The 19,644-nt window shown below is 48.4% G+C and overlaps 1 protein-coding gene across 14 annotated transcripts in view; it reads right to left on the bottom strand.

Annotated features, from left to right (window-relative positions):
• Positions 1-19,644, bottom strand: part of RGS6 (regulator of G protein signaling 6) — a 554,007-nt gene that overhangs the window by 92,186 nt on the left and 442,177 nt on the right. For all 14 annotated transcript variants that reach the window (XM_087856077.1, XM_087856086.1, XM_087856080.1 and 11 more), the window contains 3 exons: positions 7,761-7,811; positions 4,763-4,869; positions 3,517-3,568 (listed from right to left, as the gene is read on the bottom strand). In XM_087856077.1, the coding sequence (XP_087712203.1) occupies positions 3,517-3,568; positions 4,763-4,869; positions 7,761-7,811 (210 nt within the window). The remainder of the gene's footprint in view (positions 1-3,516; positions 3,569-4,762; positions 4,870-7,760; positions 7,812-19,644) is intronic.

Raw genomic sequence — 19,644 nt, 5'->3', positions numbered from 1 at the left:
AGTGACAGCCAGTCCTATTACAGGGCATCTGGGGCACCTGCTTTAAGCTCGGATGCTAGTTTTTCTTAGATATTTTATTTCTCATTGGAAAATCTTTGTCTCCTCACCCTCACGCCTGGCAATCCTACCTCCTGGCATCTCAAGCTCACTGCATCTTACTGTGATAAAAATAGAAAACATTCACAATTTTATGAAATGAATGGATTCATATATTACATGTGCAATTAAACAATAAGAAAATATTGAGGGGCGCCTGGGTGGCTCAGTCAGTTAAGCATCTGCCTTCAGCTCAGGTCATGATCCCAGGGTCCTGGGATCGTGTCCCACATTGGGATCCCTGCTCGGTGGGGAGTCTGCTTCTCCCTCTGCCTTTCCCCTTGGCTTGTGCTCTCTCTCTCTCTCAAATAAACAAATAAAATCTTAAAAAAAAAAAAAAAGAAAATACTGACCCCGTCTTATTTCAATGTACTGAAAGGACTGACTCCCTTCTCAAACTTTGTCTTCATGAGTGACATCCTTCACCTCAATCTCCTAAACCAGGGAACCTGTATAATGTGTATTTCTCTGTCCTCCTCATACCTTCGAATTATGTTTTAGTACAATGGGATTTTAGCATTGGAAGTAACCTTGGTCACCATCAAGCTCAGGCCCCTCATTGCCAGATGGCAAAAACAAAGGCCCTGTGAAGTGATTTACCCACAGGCCCGTTAGTGGTGGAGGTGGACTTAGAATGGGTACCTAGTTCAGAGCTTTTTCCATAATGACATCCGCTGCCCCATATACTCTTTCATTTATTCATTCGTTCATCCATTTAAACATTTACTGAGGGCCTCTTCTGTGCCAAGCACTTTTTGCGTGTTGAGGCATCACCATAACAGCCCCTACCCCCTGCACGAAGCTCATTGACTGTCAGGCACCATTCTAGAGACTTTCCAGATTTCACCTACTCCATCCGCACGATAACCCTCTGAGGTGGGTTCTGTGATTACCCTCATTTTACAGGTGAGGAAACCTTTTCAGGTCATTCCCATTGTTGAGATGCCCTACAGCTGCTCCACCCTTTCTAAATGTCTCTCCTTGACTCCGATGGCTTTTGATAAACCTGTCCCTCCCAAACGATTCAACCTTCTCAGTCATTCTTCATCAACATGAAACCTCTGAATACTCAGATCAGACCCCTCACCACCCTCTTGCTCCCCATCACGCTGCCTCCCCCGGCCTGGAATGCTTGGATGGTAAGACTGTGATTTATTTAAAGCTGTGCCCTAGCAACTGACACAGAGTAGGTGATCAGTACAGGTTTGTTGAATGAATGAATGAAAGTTTTTGGTTCTTCATCATTCCAAATCATACCTATTCTGAGTTCCTAGCTTTGCTTTCACATCCTGTCTGTAAGAGGGCCACCACAGCCCTAATACTGTCCAACATTACCTTAGTCGTACTAAGACTAACCACCACCACGGTTTCTACTGAATCCTTACTATGGGTCACACACCAAGCCTTACAGCCACTGCATTTCATCTAACACAGCAACACTAATAGGAGTACTACTATTGTTCTAATTTGCACATGAAGTTTCTGAGGCACAGAGAGGCTAAATAGCTTGCCAAGATCACACAGCCCGTGGAGCCCGTTGATCTTGGAGCTGCTGTGCTAAATTCTCTCTCGGTAAATACTTTGATTTTTCAGCTGAACTGCTTTGTAAATGCTGGTGAGTACTTCTGCGTCCCATACCTTGACTTTGCCACCTGATTTGCCAAAGTCGTGGCACAGGAATTCAAAATAATCTTGTTTTAACGAGAGCCTGATATAAATAGTTACTTCTGTCCTTGTTCACGCTGCATGTAAAATCACGATGTGGAGTTGCTCTGCAGAGAAAGGGAACTAAGGCTCTGGTGTACACAGTGCCCGACTGCGGAAGCTTTATGGGTTCATAGTCAGGTAGGTATTTTCATCTGACGAGGGTCCAGTTACCTGGCCCTGCCACCCCCGCCCCCGCCCCTTCGCTGCCTGTAAGAATATCAGTTTTCACACTCACAAGGGCACATGGCTGCTACATGGATCCGAGCTACAATTACTCAAACTTCCAGTTGGGCTTTCGTGAGCAGTATTTCAGCCCCAGAAGAACTTGTTTTGAGAACGGCCAATGTAGCTCTGATTTTGAGTTGGAAGCCTGCTTATCCACTTATCACACCGTGTAGAGCACAGCCCAGCTCCAGAGGGACCCCCCGTGATGCCTGCAGACAGCTGCGGAGACCATCAGAAGGCCTGCCGCTTGCCTAAGGGCCGTCTTCAGACCCGAAAACAGAACAACTGTAGCCTTAGTAGGCAATGGCTTGTCCGCGCCCCACTCTCGGCATCGCTTCCACCTGCTGGCTCTGGGAGTGAGCCAAGCTAGCTCATCGCAAGGTCTGCAGGACAGGCTTCCCTGAACGCTATCCGGCTGCACTTCTCCCTCCATTCTCTGCAGCTGCCTCTGCCTCCCTGAGCAGCAATCCTGCAAAGAGCCTAGGGAGAAGCTGTGGGTCTCCCCGAGCGCCCCAGTCCCAAGGAGAGCCACTGTGGACTGCCTTAGCAGCCAAGTCAGTGACAAGGATGCTATGCAAAGGGCCAGACCGTGAAAGAAGCATGGGCCTGGAAGGCACTTAGATCTGAGTTCCAATTCTGATGTTTCTACTGAGTGTCTGTTAATCACCTTTAATAAAAAATCAGAACTGTCAGCAACTATTTACTGCGTGCCAGCTGTGCCTGGGCCGTGCACGGTGCACTGGGGAACACGAGAGTGAGCAGGTAGGACCAGTCCCGGCCCTCCTGGAACCTGCGACTGCCTGGGCATCCAGATACACAGAAAGCAAGGTGAGAAGTGTGAGGATGTGGCCTCTCTGAGCCTCAGCTTCTTTATCTGGAGTATGGGGACCATATAACTTCTCTAGAGGATTGGCACGTGGAAGTATTGAACGGTGTCATGGAGGGTATATGGCCAGAGTCTAATAGATCCCTGCCTGGACAGAGCTAACTCCCTTTTTGCCAAGCCCCCAACTTCACCCACTCTTTATTTTCCTCCTCCAGGGTAACTTCTGTACACTCCTCCCTGGTCTGTCTCCCTTCCCCCCTAACTTCTAACTATCAAAACCACCAATGAATTATTAATAAGTCTTAACAAGGCTGTGAGAATAGAAAGAACTAGGGGGAGGTGGCCCCTGGATCTGGCCCTCCCCGAAACCCTGCCCCAGAAAGGACTGGTCAGCAACCACTGTCTTGGCTCTCCATGGCTCCACGGAATGAGCACATTGGCCAGCTTGATGGAGCCTTCTTCCCTTCCCCCAGTCCCTTCCAAAGGCTGCCTCTTTCAGTGTGCTCTGCCTTTCTTCATTATGTGGAACAGGGAGCTTATTACATGTCAACAGAATGAGAAGCATTAAGCAGGAGAACGACCCCTCCTCCCTGCGCGGCAGTCACCCAGACACTGGCATTTGTCTTCCCCACTCCCGGGAGTGACACTTCTTCACTGCTCACCGTAATCGGTGTTTTCAGGCTCCCAGCAGTTCGAAGGCCAAAAGTATGGGGCCTGCAAAAGAGCACAGGTGTCAGGACTCAGAGGAAGGCCGGCACCTGCCCCCCTCTGCCCGGAGCCAGGGTCCACCCTCTCCAGCACCCAGTGAGGACCCCTCCTGGTGACGGGAGGCTCTGTCCCGTCTCTTTCGTGCTGACACTCTCCCCCCCCAACCTTCTCCCATCCTTAATGCAGCAGAGGCTGTCAACAGTTTAACCTAGGTATTGAGAAATGAAATCCAAGGTGAGCAAAATAAATGCAAAAATGAGAAACTCAGTTTATAGGGCAAACATTTCTTATCCCAAGACAATAGAATTCAGACTGGCACAATGTACTGGGCACACAAGCTCCAAATCCCTTTTCTCCCTTTGAACTGTGTCCCCCTAAAACTGACTCATGGAAGCCCTAGCCTGCAGTGTGGCTGTCGTTAGAGTAAGGGAGTAGTTAAGGTTAAATGAGGTCACAAGGGTGGGGCCCTGAGCCCATAGGATTAGTGTCCTTAGAAGAGGAGCCGCCAGAGAGCTCGCTTTATCTCTGTCTCTGCATATGAGGAGGATACAGTGAGAAGTGGCTGTCGGGAAGCCCAGATGAGAGCTCTCACCAGAAACCTAACCCACTGGAACCTGGATCCTGGACTTCTAGCCTGCGGAACGGTGAGAAATAAATGTCTGTGGTTTAAGCCCCTCAGTCTGTGGTATTTTGCTATGGTAGCCAGAACAGACTGAGATACCCTTTGACACTGTCTGAAAAACTCCACTCCAAATCCCTTGGTGTTGACTTTGGCACAGCCCCTTATCCTCTGCCCCATTTCCCCCTAGGACAGGATCTGTGAAAAGGAGAGGACAATGGGTGGGAGGGGTGAGGCAGTGGATAGAAACTTCACACCAGGAAGGCAGCATGATAGAGGAAGAAAGATCAAGGACTTTGCCATTGGGCTCACCTATGCTCAGAGCACCTCAGTGTTCTCATCTGTCAAATGGGTGATAGTTATCTCCCAAAAGTTTGTTCTTCAGAATGAATGAGGAAATACGTGGAAAATCCCCCCTCTGCCCCCAACAATAAATGGCCCAAATAAAAGCTTGTTTAGCCTTCCCAGGGCTGGTGAGAGGTAAGTGTTGCTCCTTAAATACCCTCAGTTTTGTAGGAAGTTCCAATCTGCGATCAGATGATAAGAGAAGGTTCTTCAGGGGGAGGAGCTGGCGGGCCTACCTGGAAACGGTAAAAGGTGCCATCATCCTTCATGGTGAGAACGTGGTCTGAGATCGGAAAGATGTAGCCCTGGGCAGCTATAAGGCTTCCCAAGTGTATTGCTTCAACTGCATGGACAGGGCAGGAGAGAGAGAGGAGTATTTAGCAGGCTGTCAGAGTGCAGGGCTCCTTACCTGGAATGTAAGGCAGAAGGGCAGAAAGGCATCCGGAAGCCGATTGTCCTCACTCTCAGATAACTGCATGATTGATTGACTGATTGATTGATAACCTTTGATATCAATGCACTGGGCTGGAGGGGGCAGGTGTCAGGGGTTGGGAAGGGCCAGCATGTGTCTGGGACTCACCAGGGCCCCAGCTCTGAGAGCGTGACATTGCTTAACTTAACCAAGACTTCCAGAAGAAAGTGGCTTCATGGTTAAGAGCAAGGGCTCTGGCACATACCCACCTGTACCGAATCAAGTTGGATGTTTCATGTAAGTGCTTACAGTGCCGGTGCTCAGTAGGTGCGGGCAGCCCTGATTCATGTTGCTAGTTTCACCCATTTATCATCCCCAGCAATGAGCATGCAGCCTCACTGCCCAGAGAGGCTCTGGACTCCCATGGCATTCCCCTATATGACAGTCCCACCGGAGATGAGGAGAGCATTTCCCTTCTCTTACGCACACAGAGTAAAACCTCCCTTTCTTACAAAATTGGAGGAAGGGCACTGCAGTGGGGAGTGGCAAAGGGAGACCGGCCTGACAGAAATATGTACATTTTTGCCACACTCAACCCATTGTTTTGTGACTTAGTACCAGCCATAAATAGATTCATGTAGTTAAGAATTTATATTTATTCTGAGCAGAGCTAAGAAAAAAAGGAACAAATCTACATGGTTCTACCATGCATGATAATCTTTCACAAATATGAAAGTACTCTTACTGGTAAAAAATGAATTTTGGGATGTGGAAATTATTGATATGCTTAAGGAGTCTCCAGGAATTATTAATTTCATAAGCTCTGACTTTTTTAAAGCAACTTGCTTTGTCTTTACTTGCAAACTTCTCAAGAGGTCGTATATAATCCAAGCATTTTGCTTATTTAGAATCACCTATCCTTCGGGAATAACCGGTGCAATCAGAATGAATGAAGTTGTAGCTTATTTACTTAGTGATGATCCGTGTCTATATGCTTCAAGAATCATGGGTCCAGCAAAAAAAAAAGAAGAGTTTCATCACTGGCAGCTTCTCCTTCCCCAGGGAAGAGTGAACAACATCCAGTAAGAAGGTGACTTTCACGTCACCCACGTAGGAGCTAGAACTCTCACTTCACCCTCTGTGGTTTTGCTTAGCTGTATGGCAGATGGGGAGTGAGGTGGGAGGGAGTGGCAGACGCTGGAAGAGCCTGGCTTCCTGGGGCCTTGATGTGCCTCATTTCCACCCTTCTAGCCCCAGCTGGTGAACTGTTCTAAACTCCTCCTCATCCATTTCTCGGAAGCCCAAACAGTTCCCAATACTTGGATGTCCTCCCAAGGCCATTCGAGTCTGAGAGACCTTCATAGATATGACCTTTCAGGGAAACTTCTCACATGAGGGTCGGAGGCTTCCTGAAGCCTCTTCCCCTGCCACCGGCTGGCTCAGGGCTCTCACAATACTGCTCGTGCGACTAACGACCGTAATAAATGTGTGACAGAAATACAAGGATTATTGTAGAAGGGCAAAGAACATAGTGCTACTGGAAGAGAAAAGACCGCCATGAAGAAAGGTACTCCTTAGGCGTAGCATTGTAACCAAAGGAACATTGACTTTAAATACATGGAACTAAACCGGTAGAAATGTATTCGGTCCCGTTTTTACAAGTGGACAATGACAAGTCCAGGCTGCATGAGGGAAACACGCGGTGTGGTTAATTTGGATTCTTTCCTTAAGAGGATGTGAATTCACAGTTTCCCCCTGTGGATTAAGAAGAGCTTGACTAGAATTAAGAATTTTCACTAGTCATGGAAGTGGCCATTAATCATGATGGTGAACAAGGCTAGTGTCACTTCCACGAATGCCCTGCTTTTGTGGCATTCAGATTTCTGGCAACTATATTTCATTGAATGCCATGTAAATTGTACTGTTTCATAGTCAATAGCATATTGGGAGCATCAGATTAAAATGGAGGAATTCCTGAGCTGACATAGTGACCCCCAGCAAGGAATCACAGACACCTAGAAAGGGAATTTTAAAAAAATCTTTAGAAAGCAGCCATTGGAAGCCATTTAATTTGGGGCAGATAGGTCTAATCCCCAAGGACATAAATATCCACATTAATGGATATTTATAAATATGACCTTCAGGCATTGAGATACTCAGTTAAAACAGGAAGTATATAAGAAACCCTGAAAAGTATTAACTAACACATAATAGTAAGCTTTACTTAGCTGCAATTTTTATTTTTCTGAAACTCCTCATTTTCAAATTATGCTGTGAAAATAAATTTTACTACTTATTTTCTGGTGGGAGGACAGATTTGGAAACTGTTTTATTGGCCAGAGTTTTGTTGTTGTTTTTCTGGTAAGGTTTTCCTAATTGGAATGCACAATTAAGGTTGGGAAAAAAAATCATTCACTTCTTGCAGAAGCAGAAAACAGAAGGAGTCTTAGCAAATAATTAAACATCTTAATTGTGGATCAGGCAATCTAATTTTAAGAGCTGGCTCTAGAAGGCTGTTCCATGATAGTTCTACAACTTATCTTTAATTGCTGTGGCTAACAAGAATTCATCTCATTTCACACGTTATTGTATCGGGCTCTTTGGCACTCTAAATAATTGCTCATTTCCTCAAAGGGTGATTTAGACTTAAAGATAGATATTCAGTCGAGAAAATAAATTAATTTTATTTGTAAATAGAGCGATTCCACATCCTGGGATTCACATTTATAAGTCCAGTTCTCAGGAGAATAGGAGAATCTAGTCTGGAACTTGTTTATGGGATGTTTCTCAATACCATGGAGGATAAAGTCAGGGTCAAGTACCTGGGTCCTCGATGGAAAGGTTCTTCATAAGCCACTGCACAATGTCAGTACCTGAAATGATAAAGCCAGTTAAACTGAAGACGTCATGGATGCTTACCCTGTGGCAGAAGAAACATGTTTACTTAAGAAAGTCCTAATTCCAACTAGCATATGCCCAGAGAGCTGGGTAATATTGACGATTTTCCATCCTAACTAACCACATCTATCCATTGGGACACTTCTGTAGTCATGGTTCTATTTGTTTCCAAAAAACCCACTTCTGATGACTCAGGATGATCTTGCGTCCACACCTCTAGGGAGTATCTACAGGAGACTCCCTGCAAATACAGATTTTGATGACTTCCCCAAAACAGGCTAGGTGAAATTTTACCACACCTGGCCCCCAGGATATTTCCTGAGGGAGGAGGCCTCTTTAGCTCCCTACCGTAACTGACAAGGCCTGACCAACACAGGTAACCTTAAGTTCCCTAAACAACAACAACAACAACAACAACCAACAAAACCTTAAAAAAAAAAAAAAACTCCAATTTTTTCTGGTATGGACCTATTTTAAATGAAAATACCCCTGTTTCTGGGGAGAAACTTCTATGTGTTTACCAGAACCTCTTTCCTCCATTCCTTGGGTCACTAGATTATATTTCTAGACTCTTCTGCAGTTGGGTATAGATTGAGTTCTTACAATGGAATATGGCTGGAAATGACATATACCACTTCTAGGCCTGGACCATAAAAACTCCCATGTGACCCTACACACCCTTCATTCCCTATCTGCTGGCTGAATGGAGAGAACCCCAAGAACCCAGGGAGGACAGAGCCACAATGTGGAAGGAGCCTGGGATCCTGAACAACCATAAAAATTGATGCCCATCTTGGGCTCTGACTTGATTAAAAAATAAACTTTGTTGTGTTAAGTCCCAGAAGTTGGGATTTATCTGTTTTGACATTGAGTACTACCTTAACTAATATAAAATTGTAAGAGTCAGAGGGACTTTTAAGGCTTATCTACTCCAACCCTAGCCAATATAGGACCCGCATCTATAATACCTTGGACAGGAGGTGCCATAATCTCCACTGGGAAAAACCCTAGTACCTGGGAATCACAGATTCCCCCCTAGGCAGCCTGTCCTAGTGAAATCATCTTTGATTTCTCTGAACAGAAATTTGACCCCTTCTAAATTCCTGTCTTTGGACTTAATTTCGCCCTCTGTTGATAGAAAAACAAACCCAGACCTTCTTGCTCTGGAGAGAGTCTGTCTGATATACTATCAACATTCTTCCTGAGTTTTCTCCCCTCAAGGTGAAACATACCTGCTTCCCTCAGCTATTTCCTCCCATGACATGACCTAGAGCTCTTTTCTATTTTGGTCACAATTCTCTGAATATGTTTCCTTTTTTTTTGCCTTCCTTTGAAGACGTCGCACCTAGAGCCAATGTAGGAGTAGAGGAGTCCAAATTTCTGGAAGGTTCTGAACTTCCTGTCAATTCACCTTTGTCCCTCAACCATGTCACTTGAAACCAATGCAGATCTTCAAAGGTGGCTTTGTCACCTCAGGATGGGATGTTTGATGGAAAGCAGCCTGAAAAGGGCAACATTTCTAGATGTCTGAGTCCTGTCATGCGTGGGTCTGAGGCTTGGTGTGAGAGAGAGGATCTGCCCATAGCTCTCCTGGAACAGAGTCCTAGCTGAAAACTGGAAGAGCTAGCAGAAGTCTTTAGTGAGCATTGTCCTTTTCCCCAAAATAAAGTTTCCCAGACATATGACTGGTGTCCAGAGGTGAGAGCAGCACAGGCCCGTTTCTGTCTGGCTCTCTGGAGGGAGAATGAACCCTGTGTAGTAGACAACCAGGGCCCCATCCTACTATTTCTGTGCTCCCCCAGGCCCAGCCTCCATTGACACAGCCCTGCAAGTTCCCCCCATGTCAACCTCCAAAGCGGAACTTCTAAGCTTTCCCCCACTCTCGCTCCCGGATGGCATGTATGAGCTAAACTTTGGATCAAAACCCCTCCTGTTCATTCACATTCTTTGAGCGAAAGGAGAGTATGTCTATGTGTGCTTGTGTGTGTGTGTGTGTCTGTGTGCATCTCCTCCAAATTATACAAGTTCAACATTTGTCCTAGGAAATGAAGAACAAAGCAGAAATCAAATAAGAACTGTAATCCCAAGTTGGGGGTGGGGGAGAGACTCTAACCTGTTTTTTCCTCAAAAGAAAAATAGTTCTTTTTTGTGGGTTGCCTGGAAACGGATAGGTTTCCAGCATCAGCAACAGCTCTCCCCCGGGCAGCCGGATTATCTTTCTGCTGAGCTTGCTGAACCATTATTTATCACCTGCCAAGATTGATTACTCACCCTGGGACAATGACAGCCCTTCCTTTCCCCTGTTAATTACTGTCATCATTAATATCCATGTCACTAATTAGTATTCATTCACATTGAAACTCCTTCCTTGCTATCATATCCGTTCCCCCTCCACCCCACCCGAGACTTCAGCACCATTGTCTAGATTTCTACCCCTTTTTGGTTTTCTGCACTCCGTGTCTGGCCTAATTGTGCTCCCCAGTCCACCAGGCCCTGGTTTGCATTCACAGAGCTGAAGGATCACATTTAAGCCCTTTTTTTTTTTTTTTGGTCAAGAAGGGAAAGTCACAAAAGCCTCTCTCCTTTTAACCTAGCCATGTGGGGACCACAGACCTGGATCTCTTGTCCCTGATGCGGCCACTGTAACAGTCAGGGTCTTCATCTGGGGACTGGTGTGAATGTCTCGAGCCCTAGTGAGGGGTGAGCTGGGCCCCCTGGCTGTCCTGGGTCCCTGCCCCCAGTCTGCAGCAGGAGCCACCTCCCCGCTGTCCCTCACCCACTGCCGGCCTGCGCGGTGGACTTCAGCGAACACAGCAATGCCTCGAGTGGGGGACATAGTCGTTCTCTTGGGTGTGGGGTGTGTTAGGCTTTCTCGGACTAACCCAGGAGGGGCCAGCCTCCGGCCTCATGGCAGGAAGTAAATGTTGCGTGTTCAGCCCCGGGGAACAAGTAAGGGAGGGAAATCTGTCATAATATTATGTCCTTTAAAAGACCTACAATTATTACCCTGCAGAATCAGACGAGAATAGTGCAAACAACCGTCAGGAGAAAGCATTTTTCTTCTTTTTTCTCTTTCCTTTCTTTTTTCCCTCTGGCCCCCAATCGTTCTTTCCCTCCTATTCTAAAAACAATTTGAAGCAGATTATTTTTCTATTCTCTCTCAAATGAATTGTTGCCCTTTGTTACCGCTGTTGGCTTTGGTTCCTATCTTAGTCAAGCTGTCCTATCAAAGACTTAAAACCACTATAGAAACATTAGGGACAAATGCAGAATAGCTACCCTTTATCCACAAAGGTTCTAAAACACTTGGCTGAAAGTTTTCTTTTTGAGGCTAATATGGTTTGTTAGTACATTTAAGTGTACATTGATATGCAGGTACGCTTCCTGTCTCTATATGTGTTGTATGTACGTATCTCAATTATGTCTTTTACATATGTGTATTGGAAGGGTGTTTGGACACAACTCAAAAGTTCTCAAGTAAGAGATTGAATAATAAATTATGGCTCATCCGTACAATACATATTTATTGAACACCTGTTGTATTAAATGAAAAAGCAGATCAAGAACAGTGCGTATGGTAAGATGACATTTAAAATTTTTTTAAATGACATTTTTACGACAGAAAATACATATTTACATTTGTGACCTATTAATTACGTAGGTATAGATATATACAGGTACTGAGAAGAAAAGGTCTGGAAGAATATTTAAAGTGTTTAGGTGATCTTGGAGAGAGGGGAGGGTCAAATTATGGGAAATTTCTATGCTTCACATGTCCTTTTTATTTGGAGCTCATATTGCTTGCACACCAAGAAAAATACTTTCCACTCTCAAGAGCAGAGAGGGAGGTGCCGGCCTCTGACACCGCCGTGGGCAGGCTGTGGGAATCAGGCTGCAGACACAATGTGGAGAGGGTGAGGGGAACTCTGAGCTGCTGCCCGTGGGCCCTGAGCATGTCCTGCTCCCCGGGGATAGGGCAGAGAGGAACAAAGGCGTGACTCGCAAAGCTGTCTTTTGCCTGAGGAGTAGAGAATGGGAGGCTCACTCCTAACCCTCAAGTTGTCACGCTCTCTGGCCATTAGGCCAACTCCGGAGCCTCGTGTAGACGCTAAAGGGGCTGCTCACTGTAGTCCTGGACTAAGGGTGACCGTCTGTACCCCTCAATATAAACTGGATTTGAGTAAGCCGGTAAGATCTTCCAATATTTTAGGGAGTTCTCTTTCTGGTTTGGTGGAGATCCTTACTATAAAAAGGTTCTACACTGAACTTTGTCCTCAGGTGTTTTAAGTACCCCCAAAGATTAAGGGATACCTGGAACTGCCTCCCGAATAAGTCAAAACCTCTGAACACTTCCCCCATTCTCCCCAAAGTATTGTATCAACCGGAGCCCAGATTCAATTCTGCAAGCTTGAGAAAAGACTGGTTCCAGGCACCTGCAAATGTCAAGTCATCTGAATCTTGGTAGCTTATAAATCATAGTCCTGATAACTGAAGCAATCAAGAACTTACTTATCAATTCTCATCATTGGGGAAAGACACCTTCACTTGAGTAAACTTTCTGGAGGCCAACTAAAGATAATAAGGTCCTGCCGTGAGTGACCTCCCAGTACTTCTCAGTCAAGGTTATGAGTCAGTTCACCCTGGGATTCCCACATACTGGTCAAGATCTCTGCTGCACCTGTGAGTGAAGAGGGCAGCTTTGTGCCACCTTATTGTGTAAGTGCCACGTGCAGGCCAACACTCACAAAGGAAGGAGACATTCCCGAGTGCCCATTGTGTTCCAGGCCAGAGCCGGGCACCTGACGCTGTAATCACATATCATCTGGACAATAATTGTGCAAAATAGAATAACTACCGTACCCATTTCACAGACGAGGCCCAGAGAGGTCCAAGGCCACATACCTATAAGAGTCAAGTCTGGAATCCAGGAAACACTCATGTCAGATACCATGTCTGCTACACATTCTGCCTCTCTTACTTCTGAATAACTTTCCAAACAGTACTCAGAAGAGTAACTGGAAAAGGGATACTCTGTACTCATTTTCTTTCCTGAAGCAGAGACATTCATTTAGGGGTAATAATGATTACTACTAATGTTAGCTATTGAGCTAATAATTCATTGAGCACTTTCTATATTCCAGGCTTTGGCATGACCTTACTATAATAATCGCATGGTGTAAATAGATTATTACCATCTCCATTTTGCAGATGAGTGGAAGCACACTCTAAGTAAGGCAGCCTTTATAGTTTTAGACCTTTCTTTTTATACCTTAGTTAAAACACACACGCACAGGGGCGCCTGGGTGGCTCAGTCAGTTAAGAGTCCGACTCTTGATTTCAGCTCAGGTCACGATCTCAGGTTCCTGGGATCGAGCCTCATGTCGGGCTCCACGCTCAGCAGGGAGTCTGCTTGAGAATCTCCCTTTCCCTCTCCCTCTGTCCCTCCCCCCTCAAATAAATAAACAAATCTTTAACACACACACATACACACACACACACACAATGCAACAATTAGCTAGCAGGGAAAGTTGAACTTACTTAAGAGATGTTAAACTTTAGGACTTGGGAGGGTGGGCACAGTGAATATCTGGCAGGGAGACGGGAGAGTCAGGAGGCAGAACTGTGTGCCCTGACAAGTCTAGTGGCATTTTGAAGACTAGTATTTGGTCAAGGGGCTTGAGTTTTTCCAAGGAAAAGCACGACAAATTTCACAGATACATGCTTGTTTACCAAGCATACGAAGCAGGAAAGCACAGTGTTTATAAAGGCAGACTGGAGTTCAATTCATGCTGTGTCACTTACAAACTGTGTGACCCTGGGCAGGTCCCTGAACCACCCTCCACCCCAACCTGCATTCCTTCGTGGGTCGATGGGGGAAATACTGGCTACTCAGGGGGTAAAGTAAGATCGCATATCCAAGGAAGTGCCCTATGTGCCATGCCAGCGCAGCGCCGGGGACGGAGGGTTAGCACACGTTCACTACGGGGAGCAGCTGTGTGTTAGGGGCCTCGTATTGGAGCCAAGGTCTAATCAAGTCATCTGCAGGCCCCAGGGAAGCAGCAGCAACTAGGAACTTCTGAGGGCAGAAGGTGGGGCAGGTGCCCTCACCCCGCTGCAATTCAGTCCAATATAATGTACTGAACCTCATTCTTGTTCTGTGTGTGCTGGTCCCACACATCCCCACATCTGCTTCCTCTCCCTTCTCTCCTCTCCCTTCGCTCCTCACGGACCACCTTTCCACTCCCAGAATGCACCATGGTCCATCCAGCCGCAGGGCCTTTGCATCAGCAATTCCCTGGGCCAGTGACACTCTTCCCTTTCTCCACTTCTGCCTCGAGCTGACTCCTGCATGTCCTTTGGCCCTGACTGCCTGAGGAAAGCCTTCACTGCTCTCCAAACCAGGTCCAGTCCTTTGGCTTTCACTCGCAGAGAATGGGGTTCCTTCTCCATCTGGAATTTGACATCGGCAATGTGATTATTTGATCAACGTCTGCCTTCCCCTCTGTACTAGCTTCCTGGGGCTTCTGTAACAAAGTACCACCAAGGGAGGGGCTCAAAGGGCAGAAATGGATTGGTTCACCGCTCTGGAGGCCAGCCCCTGCAATCAGGGTGTTGGCTGGGTTGGTTCATCTGAGGGCGGGGAGGGAGAATCTATCCTGTTCCAGGCCTCTCTCCTTGCTACTGCAGGTTGCCGGCAGCCTTGGCGTTTGCTGCCTTGCACACGCATCACCTGATCTCTCCCTTCATCTTCGCATGGCCCTCTCCCTGCACGGGTGCCTCGGCGTCCAACTTGTCCTTTTCAGGGGGGCACCAGAGTAAGGGATCAGGGCCCACCCTCACTAGTTCATATTAACTCATCACCTCTGTGCAAACGAGGTCACACTCTGAGATATTGGAGGTTAGGACTTCAACATATGAACTTTGGGGAAGACATAATTCAATGCCAGCACTCGCTGAACTATCACTCTGGGACAGCAGGACTCTGTCACACTGTCCTCTCTCTGGCACCGTGCGAAGAGTGGGCATGGAGTTGGGGTTTCATAAATGCTCACTGAGCAGCAGTTATATTCAAATAGACATCATATAACATGTATCCATCCATATGCACATATTCACTATATTTAAACAATTCCTCTCAATTTTTGTGACCCCCGAAAACCTCATCACAAACCAGCACCGATGTGGGCGGGCATTTTGCAACCACTGCTTTCAAGGACAGTGTCGGGGATTCTCACCCATTGATAGGGTTCTCTTTCAAAAGTCACCTCTTTCCTTGTATAAAGAAAGCTTAACAAATGAACGCTTGAAAAAATATTAGGCAGCAATCCAAGCCTCCTTCTTTTCTTTATGCAACCCTGGCTGTCAGCTGAGGAGGACGGTGAGCACAGGAAAGGCAGTCTTTGACTCTCTACTTTGGGACTGACGGCCACCGTCCCCCTCCCGGCTCTCTGCCTGTCCCTCTGCTCACTCCACTGGCTTCCCCACCCCAGAGTTCAAACTGCCTTTGACTGGCTTTGATCCACTGCGTGTTTCTCCCTTCTTCACAGGCTTCCGCAGAGACTGACTTGGTTTTGAACAGGTTGGAGGAATGAAATCCAGGCACGCCAAATATAATTTTGAACCCAGTGGGACCCATGCATTGCCACCGTATCCACTCCTAAACCAGGGCCTGGCAGGGCCACCTCCCTGGGGTTTTCTTCCAGGCCAGGCCAATCAGCTTGAGGACCTCATTGGGCGTGTGGCCACTGCACCCCTCAGTGACCCAGGGCCCACACAGCAGGAGGGAGGACCAGCGGCTGGGAACCCCCTGGTGAGTCTCCCCCCAAGCCCAGCCTCCCTGCTCAGATTCTGTGTTTCCCCATTCTCTGAAATTTAAAGCTTCCCTGTGCATTATGAAAAATAATAGGGGGCAGGAGACCAGGCGAGGTTATTACCAACTCATAAATCAACCAGGAGGCTCTGAGGGTTGTGGCGAGGTGTCTGAGATGGGCCCCCCGGTTTGTTATCTCACCCAAGCCCCCACGATTGATTCATAACCTCATAACCCTCCTGCGTCCCAATCCCAGGCCTTATTTCTAATTGTCAGCAGCCGAGTACATGATTTGCAAGAGGAAGCGGTGGAGGCAGGCGTGGGGGTGGAGGAGAGATTAGTTTTGTCAATCAAAAGCATCCAGGGGAGGTTGGGGAGCACTCAGGATTTAGCTTCACAATCAGCTTATTAAAGAGAAGGCTGAACATGGTTACACTGATTGGGCCTCGGTGCGGGAAGAGGGAGGACCCGGCCACCGGGAGTTGTAGGCTCTGTTCCCTGAGGGTGGTGGCCGCGGAGGCCCGCCTTCCGCTCAATCCAAAGGCAGGAATGATAGGCAAGCAGACTGGGGGCTCCTGGGGAGCCGTGAGCTAATGCCAGGCCCTCCAGCAGCACCCATCAGAGAGCATTACGAATGTTCCGAGGGCAGCCGAGTGTTGCGGGGAGGATCCGGGGAGGGCCGGAGGGGACTGGCAGGCTGCATGGCTTCCCAGCATTGTGTAATGGTCGTCTCCTTTGTGCAAATTCTGGATCTGAAATGTGGTTCATGAACACATGAATTTATATTTAAGCTGACCTGTGGGGCTAAGTCTCTCTTGAGGGGAGCAGGAAGGAAGAGCCTTTATGATGCCCAGGTCTGCAGGCTGCTGTCACTTCTCCAGAATGTGAGCCAGCCGTCTGCACTATTTCAGCAATTACCCTGATCCAGTTCCACTGCAGGCTTTGAAGTTTCAAGTCTGCAAAGTGCACTGGACATCTGCCACCACTGTGGGATTGGTGAGGTGTGCACAGCAGGGCGTGTGAGCAAGCCTGGCTTCAAGCAGAGTCTGGGACACACAGGCTCGTGAGCAAAGATTTTATCGGTTTTGCACTAATTCTACCCCAGTCCCCGGGAGCCTGCTCCTGGGCTTTGTCAGAGAACAGCTCCCGTGTAGTGGAGCAAATTTTTGCAATCAGACAGACCTGGGTTCAAGGCCTGGCTCCGCCCCTTTTTAGAGCATCACCTTGGATGAGTTATTCTACCATACAGAGCCCCAGTTTACCCACCTGCAAAATGGGGTCAACCACAGAACTGACCTCACATTCTGTTATGGCTCTTAAAATGAGGTAATAGAACAGATACGACCCAAGTCTACTTTTCACCTACAACCAGTGTGGACCCCTCCATCTGCCCAGACTGGAATCTGGAGCTGATCTCCCAGGGAAAGATCCCCAATCTGGAATCAAGCCTCTTTCACCGCTTCTCCCCAGGCCCATGTTACAGGCCCTCCGGGGAGCTCGCCACTGGTTCTAATGTGGCTCTTCCGAGCTTCTCTGTCTCCTTTCATTCAGATGGATGAGCCCGCCTTTGTTTTTTATTTTTAATATTATTTATTTATTTATTAGAGATAGAGAGAGCATGAGAGCGGGAGAGCACAGCAGGGGAAAGGAGGAGAGGCAGAGGGAGAGGGATGAGCTGACTCGATCCCAGGACCCTGGGATCATGACCCGAACTGAAGGCAAGATGCTTAACCGACTGAGCCACCCAGGCGCCCCGAGCCCATCCTTTCAAACTTGGTCTGGGGTCTTCTCTATCAGCGAGAGATTTACTCCCAGATCCACTTCCAGTTCTTGAGGCAAAACACCAGGAGAAGCCCTCCAAGACCCCTACCCCAGCTACAGCCCAGCCCTAGACTGGCTTCTCCCACAGGAGCGGCTCGGAGGCCAGTGGTCGGGGTGCGAATCCAGGTGCCCCCTTCCATCTGCTCTGTGACCTTGGGGATGTGTCTTGCCCTTTGAAAGCTTCAGTTCCTATAAGATATGAAAAAAGCACAGTCTAAGAGGGTAGACATGCGCCGATGTGTCCTTCAGTACACAGCAAATGATGCGTACGTGCCGACTTTATGATTGTTGTTGCTGTTGCTTTGACGGGCACGTTCCATTCGTCCACCTGCAGTGATGAATATTACATCGCTGTCCTTAAACAAAGGTGCACAGTGGGCCGCAGAGACTCTGCCTGGAGTGTCTGTGGGGTGCTCTGGGGCCACAGGCAGGGAGCGTGTCGGTCCAGCGGACCCAGTGTCAGGAAGCAGGTGCTTGGGATCAGTGGGAAATGCTGAGAAAAGACTGGCTGAGGGGGAGTGGAGGACGCGGAGCCAAGGGCTCTATGCGAGCAGCCTGAAGCAAGCACACGGATGCCATCTGGGACACCTAACATTTATATCGAGGTCAAGGTGGATTAACAGCAAGTCTCCGCGAAAGGGAAGAGTCCCAGGAGGGCCAGGAGGCAGCAGCATGTGCTGGTCTCACTCGCGCGCAGAGCACTGTAGCTCGACACCAAAGGCTGACAGTCAAGTGTGGATACGAGCAAGCAGCAGGCTTAAGAGCTAAAGGGAAATGATCTCAGAGTTGTTGAGGAATGAGCTCATGTTTTCCCAGCGTAAGGATGCTGGCCTTGCCCTCCGTTCTGCTCTCAACCTGAGCCTCATGGCCTCTGCCAGCATTGCCGTGAGCCCTGCTGGGCCAGCCCACAGCCCCTATACCTCCGCTGCCAGAGAGGCCCCCCGGAACCCAGAAGGAGAGCGGCACCCCCCATTGTTTCCCTGCCTCCCCACCTTTCAGGGGGGGCGGGAGGCTCTGGCTTCTCTGGGGTCTGCTGCCATCTTGCCTCCCCAGGAGCCCTCTCCCTCGACTCCACCAAGACTGATGGCCTTGAGTGCCGAAGGCAGAGAGCTGGGCTATCTGACGGTGGGGAGGTGTTGGTACCAAACACAAGCAGGGGCCGGAGCGACAGGAGCTGGTCAGGCCTGTGTGTCCTGCCCTTGCTGGGGACAGGCCTGGGCCCTGGGTAACCAGGAGGCGGGATGGCACTCTCCGCGTGGTCATTAGTAAGACACAATGGCTGGGCCCCGAGGGGAGCAGGCAGCAGCCAAGCCACACCCCCCGCCTTTGCCACCCCACTCTGGCTCCTGACATCCCTCACTCCTGTTCTTCTTCAGCCAGAGACGCAAGGGGCTGGGCCTGGCTTTGGAGGATTTGAGGGAAAAGTGAAGTGGCCACTGAATGAAGGGGAGTTTTGAAAGTCTATCATTCAGACATCTCTTCCCCGCCTTTTCTGGTTTCAGCAGGCCGGGTTCTTAGATCAGTCACACACCCACATGTGGGGACAGGGAAGGACACCGAGGGAGGGGACGGAGGTCCCTGAGGCTTGCAGGGCTCGGTCAGAGTCCCATTCCAGCTTTCCCTGCCCCCATCCCCTCCCAGTGATTGCACATGCCCCATTAGCACTTACGCTGTACGTGCACGCCCATGCACACCCACCCACACTGTCCCCACTCACAGAGCTGACACACACTCAGTCACACATGCCCTCATGGTCACACACACTCACACGCTCGTACACTGTCACACACTCATGCTCATACATTCACATGCTCACACACTCACACATGGTCACACACTGTCACACACACTCACACTCATACACTCACATGCTCACACACTCACACATGCTCACACACGCTCACGCACTGTCACACATACGCTCATAGACTCACATGCTCACACACTCACACATGGTCACACACTGTCACACACGCTCATACACTCACATGCTCACACACTCACACATGCTCACACACACGCACTGTCACACATACGCTCATAGACTCACATGCTCACACACTCACACATGGTCACACACTGTCACACACACGCTCATACACTCACACACACTCACACACGCTCACGCACTGTCACACATATGCTCATAGACTCACATGCTCACACACTCACACATG

Source organism: Ursus americanus, chromosome 26 (assembly GCF_024610735.1).
Source record: "Ursus americanus isolate L20-20 chromosome 26, mUrsAme1.1.p, whole genome shotgun sequence".
NCBI classification, from domain to species: domain Eukaryota; kingdom Metazoa; phylum Chordata; class Mammalia; order Carnivora; family Ursidae; genus Ursus; species Ursus americanus.
This window is presented reverse-complemented; position numbering and strand designations above follow the sequence as displayed.